Source organism: Elgaria multicarinata, chromosome 4 (assembly GCF_023053635.1).
Source record: "Elgaria multicarinata webbii isolate HBS135686 ecotype San Diego chromosome 4, rElgMul1.1.pri, whole genome shotgun sequence".
Lineage (NCBI taxonomy): Eukaryota > Metazoa > Chordata > Lepidosauria > Squamata > Anguidae > Elgaria > Elgaria multicarinata.
Window position 1 is genome coordinate 50731479 of NC_086174.1, and position 19312 is coordinate 50750790.

General features: G+C 41.1%; 1 protein-coding gene across 2 annotated transcripts in view; it reads left to right on the top strand.

Annotated features, from left to right (window-relative positions):
* Window positions 1–19312, top strand: part of RMDN2 (regulator of microtubule dynamics 2) — a 40059-nt gene that overhangs the window by 15239 nt on the left and 5508 nt on the right. For both annotated transcript variants that reach the window (XM_063124264.1, XM_063124263.1), the window contains exons 6-8: window positions 6183–6258; window positions 13574–13651; window positions 18655–18753. In XM_063124264.1, the coding sequence (XP_062980334.1) occupies window positions 6183–6258; window positions 13574–13651; window positions 18655–18753 (253 nt within the window). The remainder of the gene's footprint in view (window positions 1–6182; window positions 6259–13573; window positions 13652–18654; window positions 18754–19312) is intronic.

A 19312-nucleotide genomic window follows, 5' to 3' on the forward strand; every position in this document is an offset into this window, starting at 1 on the left:
GATAAGCAACAGCAGCATAGGATAGAAGTTACAATTAAGATAAGATCAATTTGTGATTCCTTTGTATAGAGAGGAGGAACTTAGCCACTAACTCTGTTGTTAACTTGTTTGTACCTGCCAGAAAATATTCCAAATACTGTTTGGGTGTTCTTCCAGGGCATTTTCTCATAAGAGGGCCAAGAAATCTATGTCTCTCCTCCCTGTGGAAGCTACATTGGAAAAAAACATGGTCTAGTGTTTCATCTGCTTTGTCACCACAGGGACACAAGCGGTCCTTATTATTATTATTATTATTATTATTATTATTATTTATTTATTTATTTATATAGCACCATCAATGTACATGGTGCTGTACAGATAACACAGTAAATAGCAAGACCCTGCCGCATAGGCTTACAATCTAATAAGTTGTAGTAAACAATAAAGAGGGAAGGAGAATGCAAACAGGCACAGGGAAGTGTAAACAGGCACCGGGTAGGGTGAAGCTAACAGTATAGAGTCAGAACAAACTCAATATTTGAAGGCTATAGGGAAAAGAAAAGTTTTTAGCTGAGTTTTAAAAGCAGTGATTGAGTTTGTAGTTCTCAAGTGTTCTGGAAGAGCGTTCCAGGTGTAAGGGGCAGCAGAAGAAAAAGGACGAAGCCGAGTAAGGGAAGTGGAGGTCCTTGGGCAGGCGAGAAGCATGGCATCAGAGGAGCGGAGAGCACGAGCGGGGCGATAGTGTGAGATGAGAGAGGAGAGATAGGCAGGAGCTAGACCGTGAAGAGCTTTGAAGGTCAGCAGGAGAAGTTTATATTGGATTCTGGAGTGAATTGGAAGCCAATGAAGAGATTTCAGAAGTGGAGTGACATGGTCCGAGCGGCGGGCCAAGAAGATGATCTTAGCGGCAGAGTGGTGGACAGAGACCAGCGGACTGATGTGAGACGAAGGAAGGCCAGAGAGAAGAAGGTTGCAGTAGTCCAACCGAGAGATAACCAGTGCATGAACGAGAGTCTTGGCAGAAGAGACAGACAAAAATGGTCGAATCCTGGCAATATTATACAGGTAGAAACGACAGGATTTAGCTACTGCCTCGATGTGAGGAGTAAAGGAGAGTGAGGAGTCAAATATAAAGCCAAGACTACGAGCTTCCTTGACCGGAGTAAGCGTGACATCGTTGACAGTAAGAGAGAATGAGAGGTGAGGAGAAGGTTTAGGAGGAAAAACAAGCAATTCAGTCTTTGCCATGTTAAGTTTCAAACAACGATGAAGCAGCCAGGCTGAGATATCTGAAAGACATGCCGAGATACGATCGTGAACATCTGGAGAAAGTTCCGGAGATGAGAGATATAATTGTGTATCATCGGCATACAGGTGATATTGGAGGCCGTGAGATTGAATAAGCTTACCCAAGGGCAGCATGTATAGAGAGAACAACAACGGGCCAAGCACCGAGCCTTGCGGAACCCCAACTGAAAGGGGAAAAGAGGAGGACGAGCTGCCATTAGCCGACACGCTGAAAGAGCGACCCTCTAGATAGGAGGCGAACCAGTTATAGACAGAGCCACAGAGTCCAAGGTCATGGAGGGAATCTAAGAGAAGATCGTGATCAACCGTGTCAAAGGCTGCGGTTAGATCAAGGAGAATAAGAACGGAATAATGGCCTTTAGACTTGGCAGTAAGGAGATCATTGGTGATCTTGGTAAGGGCTGTTTCAGTGGAATGCAAAGGACGGAAGCCAGATTGAAAGGGATCCAGAGCAGAGTTATTAGAGAGAAAGTCAAGACAACGAGAGTAGACCAGACGTTCCAGGATCTTTGAGACAAAGGGCAAGAGAGAGACAGGTCGGTAGTTAGACAGGGATAGTCGATCAAGAGTGGGTTTTCTTGAGAATGGGAGAGACTGTAGCATGTTTAAAAGCAGAAGGAAATGAACCAGAGGACAGATATGGGATGCCCTGATAATGCCCTTCCAAGATTGCAGAAGTAAGGCAGTTAAATCTAGCCCTTGTAAAAGCATGTCGGTACTTGGGGATGGTCAAATAGTCCAGATATCTAGCATATCTGGGAAATTCAAAAATTAGACCAGAGTGTATTGGAGAGCAGGAACTGCGTGCCTTTGTCATAGCATATTGAAAATCTATATCTTTAATCCGTTGTTCTACTATGGATTTTACCACAGAGTAATCTTGTGTATGTAGAAAATCCATTGATAGACCTAATATTATTATTATTATTATTATTATTATTATTATTATTATTATTTATTTATTTATTTATATAGCACCATCAATGTACATGGTGCTGTACAGAGTAAAACAGTAAATAGCAAGGCCCTGCCACATAGGCTTACATTCTAATATACACAATTTGACAGTAAAACCTTTAAACCATGAACTGGTAAAAACATCCCTTTGCAAAAGATAAAGATAGCTTTGGGATGAATTGGCATATACAACCTTTAGCCAATATCGAAAGGCAAGGGACCAAGCCCTGCCTTCTATAGATGCTAGGCCAGCCTCCAGGCGCATTGCAGCAGATGGCACACACCTCGGCATTCCAAAAAGCGAGTGCAAGAAGTTTGACAGACCACTCTCGGCAGTTGTATTAAATCCCTGGATCCATATTGGGATAGCGTACAGCAACTGGGCCAGAATTTTAGCCTTCAATACTTGTAGGGCAGCAGGAATTAATTGTCCCCTCTTGATATAAAAAAACCGAAAAACTGCCTTACTGATATTCTGGGCAGCTTGAACTGCAGCCTGCCTATGGGTAGCCCAGGAAAGTGTGGAGGAAAACACAATACCCAGATACCTATACTTCTTAACTTGCTCTATGTGCTGTCCCTCTATTAACCACTTGTTTGTTGTTCTACACCTGGAAAATACCATAATTTTTGTTTTACTGAAGTTAACTGTGAGTAGATTATCCTTACAGTAAGTCATAAAAACTCGAAGTAAGCGTTTAAGGCCTATTTTGGACAATGCCATTAAGACAGCATTGTCTGCATACAACAATAGAGGGACTTTTGCCTCTGCCAGTTTTGGTGTATGAAAGTTAGATGCTAAGCAGTTCCCCATCAAATCGTTTAGATAGAGGTTGAACAATGTAGGGGCTAATATACAACCCTGGCGAACCCCCTTGTTGGCTAAAATAGGTTTTGTCAGGTTACCCTCCAAACCACACCTTACTCGGAGCGTGGTGCGTTGATATAAACATTTAATAAGGTGCAACAATCTTTTGTCTATGCTAGAATGTTGTAACTTAGTCCATAGTCTTTCTCTTGATGTTGTATCAAAGGCAGATTTAAGATCCATAAAAGCAACAAACAGACCATTTCCATAAGAATTCATATATTTTTCTGCCAGATGGTTTAGGACTAAACAATGGTCAAGAGTTGATCTGCCCTTCCTAAAACCGGCTTGTTCTTCCCCCAGGATATTTTCCTCTTCTAGCCAAGTGGTGAGCCTTGTATTTAAGTAACTGGCATACAGCTTCCCCACAACTTACAGTAAACTAATAGGCCTATAATTGGATGGAACCTCCCTGTCACCTTTTTTAAATATTGGTATCACAACAGCCTCCAGCCATTCTGAGGGGAGCTGTCCAGAGTTGTTAATATGTGTAAAAAGATTGGCTAGAAGGGGAGCCCACCAATCTAGCTTGGCCTTCAGGATTTCAGAGGTTATTAAATCTAATCCTGGGGCCTTTCCTGGTTTAAGACATTTAATTAAAGCCTTTATTTCAAGTGGGGAAACTGGGTCCCATTTTGGTAGATAATTTGGTTCCAGAGAAGAAAGTTTTTCAATTGACTGCTCCCTAGAGTCCATAAAATTTTTGGAGAAATGGCTCTCCCAAATGTCAGCTGAAATATTACAGGTAATTGAGCCTGAAGCATCACCCAAGGCATCAGTGACCAGTTTCCAAAATAATTTGGGTTTGTTATTTAATGAGGAATCTATCAGAGCCTTCCACCCTAGTTGCACTGCTTGCCTCTTCTTTTGAGCCAGCAGTGTCTTATAGTATTTTTTAATCAGATAATATTGATGGGGTAGAACAGCCTGATTTTCCTTTCTGTATTGATTGTATACATCTCTCAGATTTTTTTTACTACTTGGCATTCCTTGTCAAACCACTTGGGAGGGCTCTTCTTCAAGACATTTCTCGGGGCAGGTTGTTTCCGGCTTCGGGCAGGTTTCAGAATAGATACCAATGTGGAGTAATTGTTTAAGACAGATGTAATTTCAGTGGCCCCTATGATTGAGTTTTTCAATTCTTCACCCACTGTAGAGTTTAGGAGGCCAGTGCGGGATTTTTGCTTCAATGTAGAGAAGCCCATAGTCTTTTGCCTTACAATTCTGTTACCAAATTTTCTTGCTTCCCTTGTGGTGCCTGCCTCCCCATCTGACAGATCCGCTTCCCAGGGCCAAATTATTTCCTACCTTGAAGTTAAAATGTATTTCTGTACTTTCAAATGGTTTTCAGCAACAACAACAAAAGGAAAAGAAAAAAGTGGGGCTGTGGTTCAGGCTTAGTCATGCTTCAAGTAGATCCACTGAAATCAATGGGGCTTCAATTAGTCATTACTAAATTAAGTCTTATTGATTTAAATGTGTTTATGGATCTAACCCATAGACCTTTATCTCTCTGCTTTTTGTTAACTTCATTCAGACTGTATACTTAGTCTCTTCCATGCTGTAGCATAGATCTGGGGTTAATTTTAGATTAATTTATCTAAAAGGGGGAAATAAATATACAGAATATCTATATCCCCTTAAACGAGTCCCCCAGACTCCCCTTCTAAAGGACAGATCTGGCATTATGAACCCCAGATTGTAGCTAGCGTGACTTTTATACTAAGAAAAATAAGCAGCTTTTTATTTGTCCGGAAAGGCCTTTAGATACAAAAATATCGCCCTTAACTGGTTTAACCCAGCACCTTTCTTTGCTTGTCACGCAAAGACTTGGAGATTCTGTGAAATGCGGGATTAGCTTGTTTGCATTTCATTGTTTTCTTTTCTGGCTGCAATCCGTTTAGCTATGGTATGCTGAGTTTATCTGATTAGCAGCTAATGAGCCAGGGGGGTGAGTATAGAGAGAAAATGTTGCCTGCATTTTTGGAACTTATGGGAAATTAAAATTTTAGTACCTTTTCCTCTTCCAAATACTTGAAATTCCTTGACTTTCCCAAGTCAGAACTCTTGTTTAGGAATTTTTTTGGACAGGACAGTCATGAAAGATATTCCATTTTGGCTTCAATCATCTCTTTTGGGATAGAGGAATATCCTAAATTTGTACTGTAGTGGTTGAACATTTAGAAAAATGCATTCTTTTACTCATACAGATGGGAAACTTCCTACAAGCCTTGTGAAAAAATGTGTCCACCACCCCAGTTATAAACATAAATGTGGTGTGCATTTAGGAGTGGAGGACAGCTGGGAGGGATGAGTGAGGCAAACTAGTGTGAACCCTCAGTGTGTAAAACCAACTGGATGGTTTTGAATCAATGGTGATTCACACACACATACAATTGAAAATGCGAAATCTGAGTGTTGTACATGGGAATTTGACTCAAAATGAGCTGAGAAGATTTTGAGTTGGCAGGTATATATACATACATTAAAAGCAGGGCTGTTGCCCTGTTAAATAAACCTTAGTTGATTAATCTTTTTGATTTAATTATTCAATTGAAACTCCAGGCCTAAGCATGTTTTCTAGGGAGTAAGTCCTATTGAACTCAGTGGAACTTATTTCTGAGTAAACAAGCTTCAGATTGCACTGCACATCTGTACAACAATGCATGTGAACAGAGCAATTGTTCTGAACAAAAATAAAGGAGCAATCTTTATTTTTAGATGATGCATGGGCACCATCTTGGAAGAGACATTCTGCCATATGCCTCTGCTGAAACAGTTCCTGCCTCTAGTGGTTTTTGTGCTAAAAATACTGAAGAATTCTTGTTAAGGCTCTCAGGCCACAGCTAGACCTAAGGTTTATGCTGGGATCATCCAGGGTTCACCCCTGCCTGAGCACTGGATCCCCTGTGTGGCACCTAGATGAACAGGTTTGACCCCTGGACGATCCAGGGATAAACCTTAGGTCTAGCCATGGCCTCAGTCATCATTGTGATTAAAATGATCATGAATGTTCAATACTTCGCACTCCAAGACATCACACCACCCCTTCTCACTATTTCCTTCTCAGGTTTGCAGTGATGTGTGGCTACATGTCTCAGGTTGAAAGTATACAGAACAAAATCAGGAATGGCTATCTCTTTAAGGTATGGTTTTGGTAGCTTTCTGTTGCTATTATTAAATTACCTCATCCTGGCTGTTTTGAAGACCATGTTTAGAGTAAAACTAAATCTGCCTGGTGGGGGGGGGCATGCTTTAATGCCAGGGTTATGTTGAGGAGAGATTATTTTTATTTATTTATTTTGCATGCTGCTACCAGACGGCATGAACTAGTTTTCAAACTAAAAAGATTTACGTATGACTTCATGAACCAGCCACAAGATTTTTGTACTGCTCCCAAACAAGAATGTCCAAAGAGTAGCATGAGACAAAGAAGGATGTGTGTACTGATGTGTTTCTGTTATATACTTCCCCGTTGATTCTTATTTTGCATTTATTTTATTTTTATTTATTGCATTTCTATACTCCCCAATAGCAGAAGCTCTATGGGCATGTCATAAAAATTAATACCACAAGTACAGCATGAAACGATAAAAAATATAAAAGCTTAAAACTACAGTATAAAAGTATAACCAGAATAAAACCTAGCAGCAATGCAGAGATTCAAAACACAGATTTAAAACAGCAGAACTAAGAGACTAGAATGCTAAAATGCCTGGGAAAATAAAAAGATTTTCACCTGGCACTGAAAGGAGTACAATGCAGGCGCCAAGCAAACCTCTCTAGGGAGCTCATTCCGCAGCCAGCGTGCCACAGCAGAAAAGGCCCTCTTCCTGGTAGCCACCCGCCTCACATCCTTGGGTTGGGGCTCCCAGGGAGGGACCTCTGAAGATGATCTTAGGGTCCAGGCAGTTACATATGGAAGGAGACAATCTTTCAGATAATCTGGCCTCAAGCAATTTAAAGCTTTAAATGTTAATATCAGCACTTTGACTTGGGCCCAGAAATGGATTGGCAGCCAGAATACTGGCATAATATGATCTCATTGGTCAGTCCCTGTTAACAATCTCGCTGTCGTTTTTTGGACAAGCTGAAGTTTCTTGGCCTTTTTCAAAGGCAGCCCCTTGTATAATGCATTGTACTAATCCAGATGAGAGGTTATTTGAGCATGGATAACTGTAGCTCAGCTGTATCTGTCCATAAAAGGGTGTAGTTGGCTTATCCAGCTATCGTAAAAGGCGGCCAAGAAATGTTTTAAATAAATAAATAAATCTGCCTAAGCTGATAAAAGTTGCTCCATGCCACCAAATCCACCTGTGCCTAAAGTGACAGTTCTGTGAACCTGATCCTTTAGGGGGAGTGCAACCCCATCCAGAACAGGTTGGCCATCACCAAGCTGGGCAGATGAATCACCCACTAACAGTCTCTCTGTCTAGGGCTATGCACACCCTCCCTCAACCACTTCTGATCCTGATCCGGACCTTCCAGATCGGGCCTGAACTGGTTTGGGTCAATCCGGACCTCCCCCGATCCACTGCGGATCCAGATCAAGACCCGGATTGATATTCAGCCACCATTTTGTCCCCCCTTCCCCACTTACCTGCCTCCACGGCGGACGGCAGAGGCAGATAAATGGAGAAGGGGGGACAAAATGGGGCCCAAATAAGCCCCCCTCCCCTACTTACCTGGCTCCATCACCGCCGCGGTCTGTGCAGCGGCTTCGAATGCTGCCCACATCTAAGGCCGGAAATAGGCCAATTTCCAGCCTTAGGCGTGGGCGGCATTCGAAGCCGCTGCACGGACCACGGCGGCAGCGGACAACAGAGCCAGTTAAGCCCCCATCCCCCACTTACCTGGCTTCATCGTCGCTGCTGCACGGAACGCGGCAGAGCCAGGTAAGCTCCCTTCCCTGGCTCCGCAGCTGTTGCCACACGGACCGCGGTGGCGATGGAGCCAGGTAAGCCCCCCTCCCCCCTCCCCTGGCTCCATCATCCTCCGCAGTCCATGCAGCAGCTTTGACTGCCATCCGCATATTGATCACACTTCAGTCCACACTTCCGGATAACCTCCCCAGCGGTTTCACGTAGATGTTGAACAACATAGGGGATAAAATAAAGCCCCATGGAACCCCATAGCACAGTTGCCAAGGCTTAGAGCAATAATCCCCAGGCCACCTTTTGGAATCAGCCATCCAAGTAAGAGCAGAACCATTGCAGCACAATGTCTCCAACTCCCATCCCAAACAACCTATCCAGTGTCAGTGTATTCACTGTAAGTAAAAAGGATTTTACAGACCTGAATGGTAAGGGTTAACCAAGCTCCTGAAATGAAGAGAGCTAATTGCATCAGCCAGGGTGTGCTGATTAGCAGCACCTGGGATGTTGCTGGTCAGGTTGAAAACCCTGTGTATATATTCTGTAGGTAATGTTCATGTTGTGGTTGGGTAGTTGATGTAGTCGGTGGTGGATGGTTGCTAGAAAATATATTTATGATTAATTGGACCAGCAGACTCTGTGTCTTTCTTTGGACTGGAAGAAGGGAAGCGCGTACTCTGTCAGGTTATGGGCCCAGAGCTGACTTGAAAGCTCTGATTCTGTTTGAGTGGATCCACTGGTGAGCAGTGCTTAAGGCATCTTCTTGAGCTGTTGAAGGTTTTGTAACGAGGCCTGAGAACACCAAAAGATATGGAAACCGAGGCAGCAGTTGCGGTGAGTGGAGGAATTCCTTTGAACCGACTAAATGAACATAACTACCTAACGTGGTGCATTAAAATGGAAATGTACCTCCGGAGGGAAGGTCTCTGGGATGCAGTCAGTAATCCTCCAGTAAACCCTACTGCAAGAGAGCTGAGAGCTGATGAAAAAGCTAAAGCATGTATAATTTTGGGTCTGGAAGACAGCCAACTTGTCCACATTCGTGGGTTAACAACATCCAGTGAATGCTGGAATGTTTTGCAACAGATTTATGTCCGTGACACTCCAGGCAGCAAGATTGCTTTAACCCGAAGGCTATACAAAGCTAGCTTGAAGCTGGGGGAAAGTTTATCTCAGCACTTGCAAAACATGAGAACTTTGTTTGCAGAACTGGAGGTAAGAGGAATGACTTTTTCAGAAGCAAACAAAGTATATATTATTCTAAGCTCCCTAGATGATTCCTGGAATATGATTGTTGCCAGCTTAGAATCAATGCCAGAAAGAGAGCTTACTTTGCATTATCTTACTGGGAGGCTTCTCGAAGAGGAGCAGAAACGGACTGATAAAGCACAGGAATGTGCCCGTGCAAAAATAAGCTTGCGAGGAAAAAAAGACATGGAGGAGGCAGCGACCAGCGGAGGAGTAGAGAGAGCTCTGGCTGTAAAGTGTTGCTACAGATGTGGATCAACACAGCATCTGAAAAGAAATTGTATGGCTCAGCTGCAAGAAGGGGCTGAGAAACCCAGGAACCAGCGATTAACAAGAGGCAAACGTCAGCAGTTTGTTTCAGTGGTGAGAGCAGTTGATGAGCTGCAAAAGGAAACCTGGCTCCTAGACTCTGGATCCAGCCAGCATATCTCCAACAGAAAAGAAGATTTTGTGACTTTGAATCCAACTTCTAAAGACCATGTTAGTTTGGCAGATGGAAAGAAATCTGCAGTTCATGGTCAAGGGCAAGTGTTTGTGCCAAGCATGAAAAAAACATTTGATGGGGTATTACTGGTGCCAGGCTTAGAGTACAATCTTTTAAGTGTTTCCTCTCTTACACAGGATGGATATTCTGTGTTATTTAAAGGAATGTATTGCAAAGTAGAAAAAAATGGAATTCTCTGTGCGAAAGGTGTGTTAAAGGACAGGCTGTATGTCATGTTACCTAAAGAAAATATCTCTGATAATGTAAATACTGCAATGTATAACAAACCAGTGCATGATAATTGTATACATTTACTTCATAGAAGGTTAGGTCATGCAAATTTCAGAGCTTTGGCCAAAATGCCTGAAATGTGTGAAGGGTTAAACATAAAACAGTGTGGCAAGTATTTGGATTGTGCAGCGTGCAAAGTATCAAAATCAAAGGCTTACCCTGTTAGTAAACAGAGTAATAGGTCAACGAAAAAACCATTTGAATTGGTGCATGCAGATTTAATTGGTCCACTGCCACAAAGCCTAGGAGGGGCAAAATATGTACTGGTAATAGTAGATGATTTTACAAGGTATGGGTTCTGCTATTTGCTCAAATCCAAAAATGAAACGTTTGAGACATTTAAAAGCTGGGTTGCTTGGGTGGAGAGGAGGTTTTCCTACAAAGTGGCTCAGTTACAAACAGATAGAGGAGGAGAGTTTCTTGCAGGTGTTTTTCAACGTTGGCTGAAGCGGCAAGGCATTTGGCATCGCAAAACAAACCCATACTCCCCCAGTGAGAATGGTGTGGCAGAACGGAGGAATGGTTTGTTACAAACCATGAAGGACTCACTGTTACAGGATTCAGGATTGTCAAAGCATTTCTGGGGGGAGGCTATCTTAACAGCGAATTATATACTGAATAGATTATGGAGTTCTGTCATGAACAACACTCCATATTATCTGCTGTTTGGAAAGAAACCAGTGTTGTCTCATTTAAGAGTATTTGGTTGTTACGCATGGGTGCATATACCAAAGGGACAAAGAAGAAAGGGTCAGCCTAAGGCAAGGAAACTGAGATTTGTTGGATACCAACCTGGTTCTAAGGCATATAGATTTGCACTTAACAATGGGAAAGTTGTAATTTCCAGGTCAGCAGAGTTTGCAGAACAGGATGGTTGGGAGAGAATACATGCAAACACAGAGATAATCATGCCACTAAGTGATAGTGAGGAGACAGAACACAGTTTGCAGCCATCACAAGAATCAGCAAAGAGTCCAGAAAAGAAAGCAGACATTCTAAGTCCTAAACTAGAGAGAGAGGAGGGGGAAACTGAAATCTTTGTACCCAGGCGTTCTGAAAAGGCAACAAAAGGCATACCTCCAGAGCGATTCACTGTGGGGGAAGTGAGAGTGTGTCATGTAAGTTATGAACCTCAATGTTTAGAGGATGTGTTGGAATTGCCAAAAGCTGAATCTAAAAAATGGTTTGAGGCAATGGATGAGGAAATGCATTCAATGGCAAAATACAAGGTCTTTACACCAACACAGTTGCCTAAAGATCAGAAAGCAGTTGGCTGCAGATGGGTATACAAAAAGAAAGTTCTAGTGTCTGGTAAAGTAAAATACAAGGCACGTTTAGTAGCACAGGGATTTACACAAAGAAAGCACTTGAACTTTGATGAGACCTATGCACCTACTGTTAGGTCAGAGAGCGTAAGATTAGCTTTGAAATTGGCAGCATTAAAGAAATTTGAAGTCAATCATTTTGACATCACAACTGCTTACCTAAATGCAGAACTAAAGGAAAATATTTTCATGATGGAGGCTCCTGGGTATGAAAGTGGAAAAACTGGAATGGTGTATAAATTGAACAAAGCCATTTATGGTCTAAAACAGTCAGCCAGAAACTGGAATCAATGTTTAGATGAAGTTTTACAATCTCAAGGTTTTAAAAGAAGCTTGGCAGATCCATGTGTGTATACCAAGGGAACAGGAGAAAAACAAATGATTTTGTTAGCTTTTGTGGATGATCTTTGTTTGATGGCAAGTAAAAAGGAACAAATTCAAGACTTTGAAAAGGAAATTGGTAAAGAATTTCAATTGAAAGATTTGGGAAATATTAAAAACTATCTTGGAGTTGAAATTGAAAGGGCACAAGATGGCAGTTTTCTGCTAAACCAAAAACAGAAAATTGAGCAATTATTAAAAGAATATAACATGGACAATTGCAAAAGTGTCCAAACTCCAATGGTAGTAGATTTTCAAAAGAATATAGGTGAAACATATTTTCAAGACCCAGACCTTTATCAATCTATCATTGGAAGTCTGTTGTACCTGGCACAATGGTCAAGACCAGACATATCCAATGCAGTAAGCATTTTGAGTAGATTGGTGGCAAAACCCACAACAAATGCATGGCAAGCTGTAAAAAGAATAATGAGGTATTTAAAAGGCACTCAGGACAAATGCTTAAAATTAAGTTCATCAGGAACACCAAATCTGGAGTGTTACGTGGATAGTGATTATGCTGGAGACAGAAGTGATAGAAAATCTACCACTGGCATTGTGGTAACATTTGCTGATTCCATAATTGGCTGGAAAGCAAGGAAACAAAATGCAATTTCTGTTTCTACTGCTGAGGCAGAATTTGCAGCACTATCTGAACTGTGTAACGAAATAGTGTGGTTCAAACAACTGTTGATAGATGTAAATGTGCCAATTGATAAACCAATAAAAGTAAATGAAGACAGCCAAACGTGTATCCAGATGGCTAAAACTGAAAGAATACATGCCAGGAGTAAACATGTGGATATAAAATATTGTAATGTTAGACAATCTGTAAATAATGGACTGATAGATCTGGAATACTGTGAATCAGAAAATAATGTAGCAGATCTGATGACTAAACCATTATGTGCAAAAAGGCATCAAGAGTTAATTGAGAAACTGAATATGGTAAATCACAATATGTAAACTGTTTTGTGTATGTTCATTCAGGTCAGTAAAATGGAGGGGTGTCAGTGTATTCACTGTAAGTAAAAAGGATTTTACAGACCTGAATGGTAAGGGTTAACCAAGCTCCTGAAATGAAGAGAGCTAATTGCATCAGCCAGGGTGTGCTGATTAGCAGCACCTGGGATGTTGCTGGTCAGGTTGAAAACCCTGTGTATATATTCTGTAGGTAATGTTCATGTTGTGGTTGGGTAGTTGATGTAGTCGGTGGTGGATGGTTGCTAGAAAATATATTTATGATTAATTGGACCAGCAGACTCTGTGTCTTTCTTTGGACTGGAAGAAGGGAAGCGCGTACTCTGTCATCCAGAAGGATACCATAGTCGATGATATCAAAAGCCACTGAGAGGTCCAAGATAATCAACGGGGTCACACGCCCCCTGACCCTCTCTCTCTCCTGACGAAGGGCAACCAAGGCAGTTTCCATTTCAAAACCAGGCCTAGATAATCCATTTCCTTCAAGACTGCCTGGAGTTGTCCTGCAACCACCTACTCAGCACCTTGCCCAAGAAGAGGATGTTAGTCACCAGCATATAGTTATTAACATTCTCCAGGTCCAGGTTAGGTTTTGAGTGGCCTGATTACCACCTCTGTTAAACACTTGCTTGTGTCCATTAATGCTGCACATCTTAAAATCAATGGTAGTCTTGGTTATTGATTTCATTAGGATTGTACCCCTTAATTATTGGCTAGATATTGCTTTTGTTGATGATTAGTTAACAACTCATGCTTCAAACGGAGTGTGCTCTCGTATACTCTCTATATGTTAATTCCAGTTTGTGGCTGGAACCTATGTCCAGGCAGTTAAACACAAAAAGAGGCAATTCCTCAGTTTTTATTTTCTTTCTTACAGGAACATGTAGACAAAGCAATTGCGCTTAAGCCTCAAGATCCCTTTTTATATTACCTAAGTGGAAGATGGTGTTATGAAGTAAGTGTGTTATGAGCCTTGAGTCTTTTACTTAGCAGAAGCCCATTTAAAAAATGTGCAACTGAGCAATTTTTGTACTGTATTTTGTAAATGTGCTTTTAACCTGTAGGTTGTTTTATTGTGGTTTTAATTTTTGTGAACCGCCCAGAGAGCTTCGGCTATTGGGCGGTATAAAAATGTAATAAATAAATAAATAAATAAATTTTGCAAGACACAGGGCTGTGATGCTAGCAAGAAAAGTAGCACAACTGTCACCTATTATGTAGGTGTAATGAAGTTATAATGAGTTATAAAAGTGTTTGTGCAATGGCTAGCATAGTGGATTGTGAAAGTGCTTACACACAGAATCCAAGTATTGGATTTGACACTTGCACAAGGATGAAAATGGGATTTCCACATGTGCTAGAAGCTGTTTGCTAGGGATGTGACACCTTTGGATACAACCCATAAACTTGTAATAAATAGACACACATGTGGAGACCAATTTTTAAACCTATAAAAGTGTGTCATGTCTGTGTGTGAGTCAGTGGAGCACAAGGGCTTGTGCATGCAATTGAGCATTGGGTTTGGCCTGGGGATGGAACCTAAAGGGGCAATTTAATACGATTTCCCTTCAAAGATAAATGACAGAATCTTGAATGTATTCCAGAAGCTAATCAGCAACCAGTAGAGCTCTTAACATCAGAGATGAATCGGTGTATTGTGTACTATTCATGTTTCATGCCTAGTAGCATAGAAACTTGATAACATCAGTGGGATGGCCTATTTCTGTCTACCTTGGATGGATCACCGCTCATGATAGCATCCATATTAATCTCTATATTACAATTTTTTGGAGTTCAGGTTTGGGTAGGGGAGATCTGAGCCTAGCTTCAATGTTGAGGGGCTGCTTTCCCTTTACAAATCTGCAGCAGGCTAGTTTTGTAATGTTTTCTCAGTTTCACTCTCAATGGTACTGAAGAGACCGTAAAATCATAGAAAAGTATACTTTGGCTCACAGGTCATTTGTACATTTATTAACCATATTTGAAATGCTCAACCAGATACTGTATTCTGTCTAGTAGTTGAAGAGTTTCTGGATGTATTCGTTTTAAACCACTTCTGACAATCTCCATACTAGTGGGGGGTTTTAAGTGTTGCCTTTTGGATTTTAGTCTATCTTGCAAACTTTTAAAAAAGCAGCAGCTGCAGCAGAAATAATTATAATGATATAGTTCCATATTTAGTAAATCCACAAGTGATAGGATTTTACCCCCTTTCAAGGCTGCAATTTAACGAATTAAATGTGTTTTGAGAGAGATGTAATTTCGGCTTAAGAGATTCCACCTGAAGTGTAATTTATCAAGTATGTCGCTTGTTTGTACCTGAAAGCCATTATCGATCAAGGCATAAACATGCCAGACGTTTCTGTTCTTTTCACAATAAAGAACAGTCTATTCATAACTAGTATCTCTGTTTCAAGTTATTAAATTTACCTAGCACACCACAATGTTTAGAGACTGAAAGAGTATCAAATTCCTATAGGTCAGATAAGAGAACATTGTAGCCAAATTGGAAAGTATCCAAAATACCACAGATGATATAGTTGTTCTTATCAAGTAATCTAGACAGACTATTTCAGAATGGAAAACATATATCTGAAGCAAAGAATTGGATGAAATCTGGAATCTATTAAAATACAAGGAAGCAGAATTCCATATACTAGGTTAATTGCAAAAGGAGAACATTGATTCAGTGGAGCCACTGTGGGGTTCAGTATGTTTAGGCTGCAATCCTGTACACGCTTACCTGGGAGTAAGTCCCATTGAACTCAGTGGGGCTTATTTCTGAGGAGACACCTGTAGGATTACACTGTTTTCATTATTCAACTGCTTTGGTACCATGACTGGAATATTTGAATCATAGAATAGTAGTGTGGGAAGGGGCCCATAAGGCCATCGTTTGAATGTTGGAAAATACTTACTCACCTGTAAAGTCATGGAGTGGCCTTGGGCAATTTCACTATTCCTCAGCCTAATCTACCTTGCAGGACTGTTCAACTAAACTAAGTCTATTAGGAGGAAAACAGGGGTGGGAGTACATAAAAATTAAGAATAGCACGTATTTTTCCAGTAAAGATCTGAATTCAAAAGTAGTCTTGACTGTACTGAGACAAAGTTGAAAATCAGACTTTTTTGGGGGAGGGGTTGTCTTTTGGTTTCCTTTTGCCCACCTCTTAAGAGTAGTGGAACAATTTGGTATGTATTTGCATTTCATTTGTTCCATAACCCATTTTTACTGGCAGGCTCTTGGAGCTCACTGGTTGACCTTGGGCCAGTCACATTCTCTTGTCAGAATAACAGTGTGAATGCTTCCCTGATGTCCTTGGAGAAGGAGGATACAAAGCTGGCAATTAAATAACATTATTTACAACCCTGAACTGCGTAAACCAGCCCTTCCCAACTTGATGTCCTGCAGATGTATTGGACTGCAATTCTCATCATCTGCAGACAGCACTGCCAATGGGAATTGTAGTCCAACACATTGGGAGTGGATCTGGTTGGGGAAGGGTGGCATAAACACGTGTGTGCCTTTTGCACAATTGACTTAATTCTCAAGAGTAGGACAGAATTATTCCTAGAACTTCTCCAGCTGGCAATATCAATTTTTTTTTAAAAAAAATGCTATGGTAAACCTCAGTAATTAAAATACTACTAAAGATTTTACTGGATATATTTCCCCATAAAGGTGTTTAGAATATAAAGTCATTGGCATGCATGCAACTGGCAAAATGTATGTAATTTTTTGTGCTACTCGAGTTGGGGATGTTGTTTTTTAAAAAAATTCTAGAGCCAAGTAAAACAGTTCCTCTTTGGGGGAGGAAGGGTTGTTGAGCAGTACAAATCAAACTAAGCCAGTAAAAAGACGAAACTGAAACCTTCTACATCAGTTCTTATTACATTTTGTAAGAAAACATATAGTGCCAGACAGATCTCATAATTTATGTTCAAGCCACTGGCTTTAAGAAGCTAATTATAAATACTACAATGGAAAAATTAGGTCCTTATGATATGACATCACAGATGAACCTTGTGTGGGACTCATCAGCTTGTGCTACTGTGAGAAGAGAGAGAGAGAAATTTGGGTGGTCTATAGGAATATTATATAAGCAATATTTCCACTCAGGATAAAACTTCCATCAATCCATATATGCTTCATTTGGATCAGCTTACTTAATGCTAATGTACAATTGTCCCTGAGTGTCTAAGTGAGCAAGATGTCTGACCACAAGACTCCAGGATGTTGAAAAATAAGGAACAGTAAAATTGTTAAACAGCACTTCCCTTAAAAAATGGAGGGGGAAGAGACCTTAAGAGTAAGAGTCTGTGTGCTTACTCCATGATGGCAGTTTCCAACATGGGAATACTCATTCAATTTGGTTTGAGTTTTATTTTAATTAATTGTCACTATATGTGCTAATCAGCTTTTCCATGCAAAAAATATCTGTGTATCAACCAACAGCTGTTCTCTGAACAGTTACTGTTAAGGGAATTGTGTCTTTTAATTCCCTCTGACCCCACTTGTTTTCATTTCCACTCTCCCAAACCATTTAAACCTTTCCTCGCCCATTTTTGTCCTTCAATTCCTCCCCCTTCATACTGCCCCACCTACTTGTGCACAATTGACTTCAATTGTGTCCCCCCTTTTTCAGTGCCCCCTCTGTTTGTGGGGGTGGGGTTTATGTTGTTATGAAGATGGGTGTGTGGAAATGTTTAACCCTCCCCCTTTTGGAATGACACAGTCCTGATGCAAATCAGGGCTGTGCGTGCTTACATTGAAGTAAAAAAAAATCCCTACCACACATAGTTTCACTGGCCCTATTCAGAAGACACCTTAAACCACAGCTTTAACCATGGTGAATAATGCTTTTTGCCATGGTTTAAGGTGTCTTCTGAACAGAGCGACTATGTATCATTACAAGAGTGTTCCGTTTGGCCCATAGATAAGCCTTTCAATGCATGCAAATGTTACTCAAGGTAGTCAGAATCTGTTTGGGGGTGATCCTATCGATAGCCATAGTCATTACCCTATTTCAGGCACCAACTTAAAACCTCTGCAGGACCTCCAGACAAAGCTATGGGGAAATTCCCTCAGGGACAACAGGAATCCATAAATCTCCTAAGGCAGACCATTTGGTCTTCCACTACTGCAGAGGTTAGAAGCAGCATATAGTCCAAATAGTGACCTGTCCATGATGACAGAGTCATTTTCGGTTCCCTGACCCATGGATCACTTTCCCCCGCTCCAGTACAGAAGACTAGGCACATGTGTTGAGCTAGATATACTTTGAGACAGGCGTATGACTGCTATGTCTGCCATGAATTCCTCAGCCACATCAAACACAGCAGCCTCATCATGAATGTTGATGTTAGACTAAAAGCTTTGGGAGGACTCAACATCACATCCAAGACCACCTCCGTAAGCTCAGGCAGGGAGATTTTTCAGCTGTGGGGTGCTTGGCACACCCAAGAGAATCCCAATCCTGACTCTATTCCTGTCAACGGTTGAAAGGGCCTATAGCAACTCCTCCTCCCTGCCCCTCAAACTGATGTTGGTGCTGTACCTAGTAGTTATAGTAAATGAAGCCAAAATATTCAACTAAGATGCTGGTGAGTTTTGCATTGTTTAACCCAATCTGTCATGTTTACTTCAGTGAGTTCAATTGGGCTTCTCCTTATATGTGTGCAACTTTAATCTGCCAAGGTATTTTTTTCCTTTCCTCCTTCTATACTAACAAATACCCAGGTTAGTATCAAAGGTGACTATTTGTTTAGGTGTGAAAAATATAACTGCACGGCTCTAATCTGCAACATTTTTTTTCAGAAGTGGTTCAAGAACACATTTTTCTTGACGTTAGTTTATTATGACAATTAGCTTGCAAAACAGTATTTTGTTTCATATCTTTAAAGCATTTCTAAACAAATGTATTTTCCCCCTCTCCCCTTTTCCTGGGGTTTCCAAAGGTAGCTCAGTTGTCTTGGATGGAGAAAAAAATAGCTGCTGCTCTTTTTGGGACTCTGCCAACTTCCACAGTACATGAAGCTTTGCAGAATTTTCTTAAGGTAGATACTATTCCTTAACATTCTCCCCCCCCTCCAATTCACTTCTCTTTAAAGGCCCACCTACCAAGTGGCTGGGGTTCAAGAAGTTTGCTCAACAAGTTGTTCTCAGCAGCAATAAATTCAAGGTACCTGTGGAAGAATGACTGCCTTTCTCTCCTAAACTACATTTCAGTAACCTGCTGTGTCAGTATCTGTTAGAATTAGGGCTGTTTCAAAGATACAACACCAAGAGTTTCATCTGGAGAATTGTTTATATATGCCCCTGTGTGAAAATTGCACCTGTTATAGCCTATGGCTTGTCAATAGAATGAAACCTGTCATGACAGCCTCTGCAATTTATTGGTGCCAAAAAGATGTCAAGGCAATGGGCCTGTTCAGACAATGCACTACGCCATGGTTAATCTGCTAACCCTTTTGCAGCAAATGGTTAGCAAGTGTGTTTAAACCATGGTTATATAGCCACCATAGTTCAGAATGGTTCACATGACACGCTAAGTCATGGTTCACACAACAGGCTATGCCGTAAAATGCTTAAAATGCTTAACCTCTGTGGCTTAGC